Here is an 11800-nt window from a genome sequence, read left to right on the forward strand (position 1 = left end):
AACTAGAGATGTATTATAGATAGCAGGTAATATTTATAAATGAAAATGTAATTGAAAGAGTAAAATAAAAAATGTATTGATGGTCCATTCTTGATAATGGTCTGATCATCTTACAGAGTGTGTCTTTAAAACTGAGAACACATAGGACTGTGTACATTATTGAGGAGGATGTTTGTACCACAGTGTCTGACTCTCTGGTTCTCTGTGTTGTTTAGGTACAGGGGGAAAGGACAGCCTGATGATAGAGTGCAGGAGGACTGTGTTGAGATTTACTATGGACAAGCTGACCCTGTACAGACATGGAATGATGACAATTGTACCAAATATCATAACTGGATCTATGAGAAAGCGGTGGTACAATAACCTTCTGTCTGTCTGTCTGTCTGTCTGTCTGTCTGTCTGTCTGTCTGTCTGTCTGTCTGTCTGTCTGTCTGTCTGTCTGTCTGTCTGTCTGTCTCTCTCCCCTTTTTCTCTTCTTTCCCATAGTTATTATGTTAATGGTTGTGTTGGTTCCACTTTTCTGGGCTCCATTATTTACTTAACGGATAAGGAATAGTTAAAATGTGCATATATAATTAGAATACAGCCGTAGACAGAAGTCAAAGATCAAACATCAGACATACAACTGATGTCTCTCCTGAGTTCTGCCCCGAACAAAAGAAAGACGCCATCTTATATACCAGAGGTCAGACCTTATGTTGTGATCTCCTATGTCAAAACCTGCATGTGCAGCTAAAGTTATTCTTAACACAAGGTTTCTGAGAACCTGTCTCAGCAGTATGCAAATCTGCCCTTGTTTCAGAGAAAAACAGGCACTGTCTCAGCAGTATGCAAATCTGCCCTTGTTTTAGAGAAAAACAGGCACTGTCTCAGCAGTATGCAAATCTGCCCTTGTTTTAGAGAAAAACAGGCACTGTCTCAGCAGTATGCAAATCTGCCCTTGTTTTAGAGAAAAACAGGCACTGTCTCAGCAGTATGCAAATCTGCCCTTGTTTTAGAGAAAAACAGAACCTGTCTCAGCAGTATGCAAATCTGCCCTTGTTTTAGAGAAAAACAGAACCTGTCTCAGCAGTTTGCAAATCTGCCCTTGTTTTAGAGAAAAACAGGCACTGTCTCAGCAGTATGCAAATCTGCCCTTGTTTTAGAGAAAAACAGAACCTGTCTCAGCAGTATGCAAATCTGCCCTTGTTTTAGAGAAAAACAGAACCTGTCTCAGCAGTATGCAAATCTGCCCTTGTTTTAGAGAAAAACAGACGCTGTCTCAGCAGTATGCAAATCTGCCCTTGTTTTAGAGAAAAACAGACACTGTCTCAGCAGTATGCAAAGCTGCCCTTGTTTTAGAGAAAAACAGACACTGTCTCAGCAGTATGCAAATCTGCCCTTGTTTTAGAGAAAAACAGACACTGTCTCTCTCTGTCTCGCTATCACCCTCAGTCCCTTTTCTCACCTTTCCTCACAGACGCTGGGCGGTGGGTTTTGGCAGAAAGCTAGACACAGACAGAGGCCTCAATATTCAGCTATAGAGTGAGCAAAAGTACAATGGCACGAAAGCAAATTAGTAACAACATAATCAATGGTGGGGGTCTTTAGAAGACCCACAAAATCAAATGTAACCCTTCAGTTGGATAAAGTCCTGAATGGTTAAGTGATGATTCCACCTAGTGGTTTAAATGAGAGATGAACTCACCAAGGAGGTGAAATAATGGTATTATAGACTGTCTCAAAACACACTGGAGAATACAATCCTAGGGGAGGGACCTTGGACCTTCTCTCCCAATAGGGTTGATAGGAGGTGAGGAATTGAAGAAACACAAACTGAGATGAAGAAGAAAATTAAGAGAATGGCAGAAAGAAAATAAGAATAGTTATGTTAAGATTTAATAAAAGGAGTGTGTAGACATACCTTACTGGGTACACATTGGTTGAATCAACATTGTATCCATTTCATTTCAATAAAATTACGCTGAACCAATGTGCAATTGACATTGTATTGACGTCTCTGCCCAGTGGGACTTTACTCTGTAAAATGCTTGTATTAATAGTTTTCATTAGGAACATGTCATGTGATTTGCCATGTTCTAACACTGTGATTATTTTCAAGGCTCTGAAAGTCAACTAACAAGGAAACAATGTCCCAGCAGGAGAACTAGCTTCCTGATTGGATGTGATTGGATCAATAAAATAGTGTGATCTGAACACAACAGAGGTTAGATCTAAGAGGCACGTACACAAGCACACAAGCATCCACACACACACACAACACATACACACACTTCTGAATAACTCTTCACACTGATGTCAGTATGGATAGAGAACAGAGAGTATAGAAAGAAAAGAAGGCCCCTATAGGGCCATTGGTGGCTGGCCACGGAGCACAAACCATAACATGACTTCCTTATGAAGAATGACACAGACAGGCCTTGCAAAGTATAACTTCCAGTTTGATTTTGATTGGATACTTAAAACATTCTAGCAACTGTATAGGACCACAGACAGAGAGCAGAGAGCAGAGGTCTACAGTCAATAACGGATTACAAAAAGAAAACATACAGTAGATATTACCATTAGGAGACAGTTAGAAAGGTAATCATACAGTTAGTTAAGATTAGTTAAGATGGATTACTACTCAACTGTATATACATATATTCATGTTTCTTCGCATATCTTTTATATATTTTCTTTTCCAAAAAATCAACTTCAAAACATTCTCCTGCAACCCGCCTCACCAATTAAAAAAAATAAACATGTATTTACCTCAAATCTGAAATTCACAATAGAATCTAGCCAGAAGCTAACCAGAAACTGGCCAGAAGATAGCCAGAAGCTAACCAGAAGCTAGCCACAAGCTAACCAGAAGCTAGCCAGAAGCTAACCAGAAGCTAACCAGAAGCTAGCCAGAAGCTAACCAGAAGCTAACCAGAAGCTATCCTTTAGCTTGAAAAGCTATCGCCAGTTTTGTACAACGCGACTCAGACCAGATCATACCGGACCTATTTTTCTCTCCATATCCCCGGATTTCAACCGAAAACTCTGGACATTTACACCTGGATCTTGCAGCTAGCTAGCTGCTATCCGTGTGACTATTGGCTTACGTCGATTCCGGAGCAAACATCAATTATTCCGGAGCTAGCCAGCTGAAGAGTTCCATCAGCCACCCTTGGGCTACAATAACCTATCCGGACCTGTTTTACTGCCGATGCGGAGCCCCACCGAGCCTTCACGACTGGACTACCGACGTTATCTGCCCGAGGGAGTTATCCAACTGGCCCCTCCACCGCGACGGTTCCTGAACGCCCATCTGCAGCCCTCTAATCGTTAGCTGTCTTATCGGCTGCTATCTGAATAGGTCTATTGGACAATTTTTCTTGGGTCACTATAACTATATCTATTTTGCCATTTGGATTGATCCCCTCTACCACACGGAACCCCACTAATCTACTGACGGAAACGCACGAGGTGGCTAAAAACAGACCTCCATCCTATGCTAGCTTGCTACCGATGGCCCAGCTAGCTGTCTGAATCGCTGTGACCCCAACCAACCTCACTACTCACTGGACCCTTATGATCACTCGACTAAGCATGCCTCTCCTTAATGTCAATATGCCTTATCCATTGCTGTTCTGGTTCTGGTGTTTATTGGCTTATTTCACTGTAGGGCATCTAGCCCTGCTCATTATACCTTATCCAACCTTTTAGTTCCACCACCCACACATGCGATGACATCACCTGGTTTCAATGATGTTTCTAGAGACAATATCTCTCTTATCATCACTCAATACCTAGGTTTACTTCCACTGTATTCACATCCTACCATACCTTTGTCTGTACACTATACCTTGAAGCTATTTTATCGCCCCCAGAAACCTCCTTTTACTCTCTGTTCCAGACGTTCGAGACGACCAATTCTCATAGCTTTTAGCCGTACCCTAATCATACTCCTCCTCTGTTCCTCTGGTGATGTAGAGGGCCCTGCAGTGCCTGGCTCACCTCCTATTCCCCAGGCGCTCTCTTTTGATGACTTCTGTAACGGTAACAGCCTTGGTTTCATGCATGTTAACATTAGAAGCCTCGTCCCTAAGTTTGAGTAAAACACTGCTTTAGCACACTCTGCCAACCCGGATGATCTGAATCCTGGCTTAGGAAGACCACCAAAAATTCTGAAATCTCCATCCAAACTACTACATTTTCAAACAAGATAGAACGGCCAAAGGGGGCGGTGTTCCAATCTACTGCAAAGATAGCCTGCAGAGTTCTGTCCTACTATCCAGGTCTGTACCCAAACAATTTGAACTTCTACTTTTAAAAAGCCACCTCTCTAAAAACAAGTCTCTCACCGTTGCCCCCTGCTATAGACCACCCTCTGCCCCCAGCTATGCTCTGGACACCATTTGTGAACTGATTGCCCCCATCTATCTTGGGGCGGCAGGGTAGCCTAGTGGTTAGAGTGTTGGGCTAGTAACCGAAGTTCAAATCCCCGAGCTGACAAGGTACAAATCTGTCATTCTGCCCCTGAACAGGCAGTTAACCCACTGTTCCTAGGCTGTCATTGAAAATAAGAATTTGTTCTTAACTGACTTGCCTAGTTAAATAAAGGTAAAATAAAAAAATTAAATCTTCAGAGCTCGTGCTGCTAGGCGACCTAAACTGGAACATGCTTAACACCCCGGCCATCCTACAATCTAAGCTTGATGCACTCAATCTCGCACAAATTATCAATGAACCTACTAGGTACCACCCCAAAGCCGTAAACACGGGCACCCTCATAGATATCATCCTAACCAACTTGCCCTCTAAATACACCTCTGCTGTTTTCAACCAAGATCTCAGTGATCTCTGCCTCATTGCCTGCATCCGTAATGGGTCAGCGGTCAAACGACCCCCACTCATCACTGTCAAACGCTCCCTGAAACACTTCAGCGAGCAGGCCTTTCTAATCGACCTGGCCGGGGTATCCTGGAAGGGTATTGATCTCATCCCGTCAGTAGAGGATGCCTGGTTTTCTTTGTTAAATGCCTTCCTCACCATCTTAAATAAGCATGAGCTATTCAAGAAATGTAGAACCAGGAATATATATAGCCCTTGGTTCTCTCCAGACCTGACTGCCCTTAACCAACACAAAAACATCCTATGGTGTTCTGCATTAGCATCAAACAGCCCCAGTGATATGCAACTTTTCAGGGAAGCTAGAAACCAATACACAGGCAGTTAGAAAAGCCAAGGCTAGCTTTTTCAAGCAGAAATTTGCCTCCTGCAACACAAACTCAAAAAAGTTCTGGGACACTGTAAAGTCCATGGAGAATAAGAACACCTCCTCCCAGCTGCCCACTGCACTGAGGATAGGAAACACTGTCACTACCGATAAATCCACTACAAAATTCTACTCCGTTGTGCTCTGGGTCTGCCTTAAACAAAATCACAGACTCAATCTTGCTAAGATATATTTGTTTTGGTTTGTTGCATTGAAAAGGGGCTGATAGGATATAGATTCGATCACAGAAAAAAACATTGATCTTTATAGTGCAAACTAATGGGGTTGAACTCGGTGAAGTTCAATCTCTTCCACCTCTGTGTAGCATGGCGTTTCTTCTGTGCAGCAGTCCCGGAGGAAGTGAGTGGCAGCTCACATGCGCAGTTTAGAGGGAACATTCCTGTCTACTGTACAGTCTGTTTTTAAAGGCCTCTCACTTACAGTAGCAATAAGAAACGGAGTTTTAACAAGTAGCTGATGCATCAAGGACTCTCCGGAGAAGCATTTTTCTCTTATATAACCAGTATGACTCCTGAGAGAGACCAGTTACAACACCCTGACTAAAGAGAGAGACCAGTTACAACACCCTGACTAAAGAGAGAGACCAGTTACAACACCCTGACTAAAGAGACAGACCAGTTACAACACCCTGACTAAAGAGACAGACCAGTTACAACACCCTGACTAAAGAGAGAGACCAGTTACAACAACCTGACTACAGAGACAGACCAGTTACAACAACCTGACTAAAGAGAGAGACCAGTTACAACACCCTGACTAAAGAGACAGACCAGTTACAACACCCTGACTAAAGAGACAGACCAGTTACAACACCCTGACTAAAGAGAGAGACCAGTTACAACACCCTGACTAAAGAGACAGACCAGTTACAACACCCTGACTAAAGAGACAGACCAGTTACAACACCCTGACTAAAGAGACAGACCAGTTACAACACCCTGACTAAAGAGAGAGACCAGTTACAACACCCTGACTAAAGAGACAGACCAGTTACAACACCCTGACTAAAGAGACAGACCAGTTACAACACCCTGACTAAAGAGACAGACCAGTTACAACACCCTGACTAAAGAGACCGACCAGTTACAACACCCTGACTAAAGAGACCGACCAGTTACAACAACCTGACTACAGAGACAGACCAGTTACAACAACCTGACTACAGAGACAGACCAGTTACAACACCCTGACTACAGAGACAGACCAGTTACAACACCCTGACTAAAGAGACAGACCAGTTACAACACCCTGACTTGAGAGGCCATCTCAGACAAAGCTTTTTGTGATATAGGTGAGATATAAACGGTGGTTAATTAGAAGTAAAATCAACAGCAATAGTATATGGGTTTGAGAGTATAATGATACTTGCTAACTTTCTCAATATGTTCACCTTTGCTCTTCAACAGAGCAGCATTGTCAAGAGAAATGGAGATACATTGACTGCAGTTTCTACTTCCTCTCCTCTGAGAAGAAAATCTGGGTTTCCACCATCCTTCCACCATTTCAAAGTAGTCAAGTTTGTCAACTGGTTTGGTTTCACTATGGAATGTAGCTATAATGGAACAGATAAAGATGAGTTCTCTATCTATCTCTATGGGTCAAGGTCACAGTAATAGAAGGAAGAAACAGAGCTTGTAGAAAACAGCCAGTAGTGGGAGACAAACACTTATAAAAGTAGGTATTATACCCAACATGAGGGACTTTTCTGACCTGCATTGCATTGACCAACAGATTATAGACAAAACCTCCAACTGACCCTTACCTTAACCCTAACCTTCACCTAATTTGAACTAATTCAGAATCTGAACAGATGACGAATATGACTAAATAAAATGTTCTTGAAGGTTAAAATGAAGCCTTTTTCTGTATAGATGTCCTGTTGTATTTGTGGTGACTTTATATCCATGGATGAAAAGTGGCCTGTGTTTTTTTGGACAAATGCAGTGCATAAGACCTACATAGAATATGAATAATGTCATTAAGGGCACGTCTCAAATGGCACCATATTCCCTGTATAGTGCACTACTTTTGACCAGGGTCCATCAATATATAGAGTATTGAAAACTTTTACAAAGTATTGACTTAGGACGTGAATACTTATGTAAATTCTGTATTATATTTAATTTTCAATACATTTGCAAACATTTCTAAAAATATGTTTTATTTTTGTCGTTATGGGGTATTTTGTGTAGTTGAGTGAGAGAAAAAATATATTTACTGCATTTTAAATTTAGTCTGTAACACAACAACATGTGTAAGTCTAGGGGTGGCAAGGCACTGTATGTTAAACATGAATGCTCTAATTGTAAGTCTGCTAAATGACTAAAATGTAAGTGTAATAGTAAATAATGGTAAATAATGTATTGTGTAACTTTGGAGTCATTTTTATTGTAAATAAGAATAGAATACCATGATTAAAGACAATCCTGAATCAATTGTGAATAAATGAGTGAGGAAGTTAGAGGTATAAATATCATACCACCCCAAAAATGCTAACCCCCCTATTATTGGTGATGGTGAGAGGTTAGCATGTCTTGGGGGTATGATATAAATGCTAACCTCCACTATTATTGGTAATGGTGAGAGGTTAGCATGTCTTGGGGGTATGATATAACATGCTAACCTCCCCTATTATTGGTAATGGTGAGAGGTTAGCATGTCTTGGGGGTATGATATAAAATGCTAACATCCCTATTATTGGTAATGGTGAGAGGTTAGCATGTCTTGGGGGTATGATATAAAATGCTAACATCCCTATTATTGGTAATGGTGAGAGGTTAGCATGTCTTGGGGATATGATATAAAATGCTAACCTCCCCTATTATTGGTAATGGTGAGAGGTTATCATGTCTTGGGGGTATGATATAAAATGCTAACCTCCCCTATTATTGGTAATGGTGAGAGGTTAGCATGTCTTGGGGGTATGATCCTCTGTAACTTTCTCACTCAACATTATTTACCATTCATTAAATTAAAGGTGACATTCTGTACAGTCACCACATATGAAACATTTGATCTCCAATCCAAAACGCTGGCGTATAGAGCCAAATGAAAAGTTGTAGCTTCACTGTCCAAATAAATACGTAAGGGAGTGTACGTGAGATAAGAAAAGACAGTATGTCACGTCACACAGCCTTTAATAGTGACAGGTCACAATGGTACAGTAAGGGTGTGGCGTCATTGTAAACATCGTTGATATTAAGCATCTCAATCACATCATTGAGGCAAGTCTGAGGGTGTTGGGGCTGGGTCTTGTTCTGCCCATGTTGAGACTGGGCCTGGTTCTTCCCATGTTGAGGCTGGGCTGGGTGTGTTGATGTTGGGCCCAGTGCTGCCCCTGTTGTGGCTGGGCTCGGGGTTGTTGATGTTGGGCCAAGTGCTACCCCTTTCGAGGCAGGTGTGTGAGGGTTGAGGCTGGGCTGGGGGTTTTGAGGCTGGGCCTGGTACCACCCCTGTTGAGACAGGTCTGAGTGTTTGGAGGCTGGTCCAGGTGCTGCCCCTGTTTAGTCTGGGGCTGATGCTGGTGGCCCTGTTAGGCCCTGTGTGCTGGGGCCTCCCGCTCTATTGCCCTGTAGGGTGAAAGGAACCGTACACATAAATAGCAACACAAGAATATAGATGGCGAGAGTAAGCAGTACCTGAACATATAGAAGAGCATGTAGGCACTCCGGGCTCTGGTCCTCAGCACAGTGGCTTCATTGGACATTGACACCTGGCTGTCGTTACAGCAGAACCAGTTTCCACTGGCATGCAATATGTCACTAATGTAGTGCCCTGTGGAACAAGGAAGACAGACTAGAGGTCAAGGGTCAGGCTATTGTGGGTAATAGAGTGTTTCGTAACAGTTAAACAGTTCATTTGGGAGGTATTTTATCTGTTACATGTGTCAAGTTTTGAAATCAGAGATAAACAAATACACATGGCATATAATTAGGCATGCCTCTCCATTCTTTTGAATTAAATTGAGTAAACTCTAAACATATTGCAGTGCTTGTTGGGATGACACTTCACTCTGAAGCCTGCAGTCTTGCTCGCTTGGCCGAAATGGCTGTTGGAGGGTCTAATTATCCCCTACCCCAGGGTTCCACAAATGGCGGCCCGCGGGACAAATTTGGTCCAAGGGTGATTTTATTTGACCCCTATGTTTTCTGACAAAATAAAAGGTAATTGTTAAAAGACTGTAAAAACACCAGCAAATCAGCTCCAAGTGATTTTCATTTTGGAAATCTGTTTCAAAGTATTCCCACGCACAATAAAGAGATATATGTGGTTGTACACAAATGTAAGCAAGGTTTGAAATGAGTCAAATATTATATCTGTTTGGCCTTCCTACGGTATATTTGCAGTCTACAAATTTTAGTAATTTTGTTCCACACCCCTTCCCATCTGGCTAAGAAAGAAAATGGACCCGAGGCTGAATCTAGTTGATGATCCCTGGCCCTCACCCTCGATAATTTTCACTCCCTCAGCTTTGGGATGCTTGTGTATACGGCAGAGGCACACGTGAACATGCAAATTGAGATTCAAGGAGAAGGGAGTGATTTGGAATTCAGCTGATGTCATATGTATTGTGCATCTGCATGTGTGTGTTTGATGGTATTTACTTACCGGAGTTTGCGGAGCCTCCCAAATGAGAGACTACGCCAGTCAGCTGGTAGTAACCATTCACTGACTGTACTGGCTTCTGCTTCTGTAAGAAAACACATGTGATCATAGGATTCTCATTTCCTCTACAGTCCACCACACTGTCTACAGTCTACTACAGTACTAGTCTACTACAGGTCTACTACTTCGTGTACTCTTCATAACTATCTCAGTGTCCTGTCATAACTTATTTTTCACTGGTTTCACTCTCTCTCTATCTCTCTCTCTCTTCTCACCACTGAGGCTGTCAGCAGCACTTTCCCTGGTTCCTGCTCATTTGAACCTGAGGGGTCAAATATACATATAAGGAGCTGTGAAAACGTGGTCACTTGTCTGATTTGCTCTGGACTAAAACAGCTCCCATACATCACTAAAGATGTCTGAGAAACATTTTATATGGCAGCTTCCAGATTCTCTGTCAGCAGGACCGTTTTGGGAGTGGGTGGTTTGTGTGGTGTTGGAGCAAGAATAGTGTTATGGTGCCATGACCTACCTGAACAGCAGAGGGCGCTGTCTTTGGCCTCTCCAGGTGGTCTGGAGACTTGGCTGGCGAGGGTCTGGGGGATGGACCCCTGGATGCTGGGGGCCTGGTTGGTGAGGGCCTGTGGGCTGGCACTGTGCAGGTGTGGCACCATGTCCCCACAGAGGGTGGAGAGCCTCAGCTCCGAAGGAAACAAAAGAGGAGCCTCCAGCTTCTCCAACCCCCCAGGTCCTCCAAACCTCTTCAGATGCAGAACCAGCACACTGCCCAGAAACAGAGAGGAAGAGAGATGAACAGACAGATAATGTAACCAGTCAACAAAATAACAGATGAGTGAACATTGCTTGGTGGTGCTCCTACAACCTGCTCAGGAAGGTAACTACTCCTAAAGGCTCAGGACATTAAACACTGCTAGTACTATGAGAGGTTATAAAGGGACAACTCACAGAGGCAGTGTGTGGAACTGCTCCACCTTTGAGGCGTGGAGGCCTTTACAGCCCTCACATGTGAATTCAACCTGTTCACTCTGGTTAGAAACAAAAGCATTACATAATGAATGATACCACTACAATAATAAGATAGCGTATTCTGAGGCAGTGGGCAGCTTGCCCTGGGTGTTAGTCTCTACATGCAGGGCTGAGCCCTAAGTGCTGACTTTGAAAGTGAGTGCTAGGCTGTTCAGCAAGGTGCGCTCAGGGCTGATGTCCAATGAGAGGTGGTTGTAGTCCTCTCTGGTGGACGACTCGCGCCCACAGCTTCAGAAGCAGGACAAAGAGAAGAAAAATGCATCAAGTCTGTTTCTGTTTCAGATCTCTACAATGTTTCTGTTATGCCATGTGTTTTGTAATATTAATATATACTGTATATATATATATATATATAGAAAGATCATGTTCTCAGTAGATACTCTACAACCAATGGGATCTCTTACCTGGTACATGTGCGCACCGACACAAGCTGGAACTCCAGCTGGGAAACAGGGCAGGTATAGTTCATCCCGAGTGTCTTCAGAATCATGCCCTCCTCCTTCAGCTGGCACAGCATATTGACGAGTAACTCGTGTGCGTCCTATGATGAGGAAGAGAAAGAAACACACCAAGATGAAAGCAAATTAAAAAGAGAAAATGAACCCTTGCAAGAAGAGCACTCGTACACAAGAGAGTAGTGCCTCAGTTACCTGTTGCGTGTCCCCCAGATACTTCAAATCGTATCCCGACAAGGAGTACTTGACCTTCCACATGAGGTCTGCTTTTGAGGCCTGGTTTGCCACACTGTCAGGTAAACCCGAACGGTGCACATCAGACAGACACCTGTAGGGGAGACAGAGAGCAAGCTAGCAGCTGACTGGATGGTGTCATGTCGTCATTCTACACTTTCCAAATTGGCCTACAAAATGCCTACATCAT

At 43.1% G+C, this 11800-nt stretch overlaps 1 protein-coding gene across 1 annotated transcript; it reads right to left on the reverse strand.

Annotated features, from left to right (window-relative positions):
- Positions 1-8347: 8347 nt before the first annotated feature.
- LOC149980193 (ubiquitin carboxyl-terminal hydrolase 37-like) lies at positions 8348-11800 on the reverse strand. Its single transcript, XM_090188562.1, has 8 exons — positions 11796-11800; positions 11572-11704; positions 11326-11462; positions 11050-11149; positions 10841-10920; positions 10407-10657; positions 8908-9043; positions 8348-8838 (listed from the first exon to the last, which is right to left on the reverse strand). Exons 1-8 carry the CDS (start codon positions 11798-11800, stop codon positions 8802-8804), a joined length of 879 nt encoding a protein of 292 aa, XP_090044688.1. The 3' UTR covers positions 8348-8801.

Source organism: Oncorhynchus mykiss, chromosome 10 (assembly GCF_057628025.1).
Source record: "Oncorhynchus mykiss isolate SJ-2025 chromosome 10, ASM5762802v1, whole genome shotgun sequence".
In the NCBI taxonomy this organism is placed as follows: Eukaryota; Metazoa; Chordata; class Actinopteri; order Salmoniformes; family Salmonidae; genus Oncorhynchus; species Oncorhynchus mykiss.

Excerpts from the sequence above, each read along its gene's own strand:
- LOC149980193 (XM_090188562.1), bottom strand. Across the intron at positions 11,463-11,571 it reads ATCTGGGGGACACGCAACAG|GACGCACACGAGTTACTCGT; the intron begins GTAACTGAGGCA and ends TCCTCATCATAG. Across the intron at positions 10,921-11,049 it reads GCCTAGCACTCACTTTCAAA|AGTGAACAGGTTGAATTCAC; the intron begins GTCAGCACTTAG and ends GTTTCTAACCAG.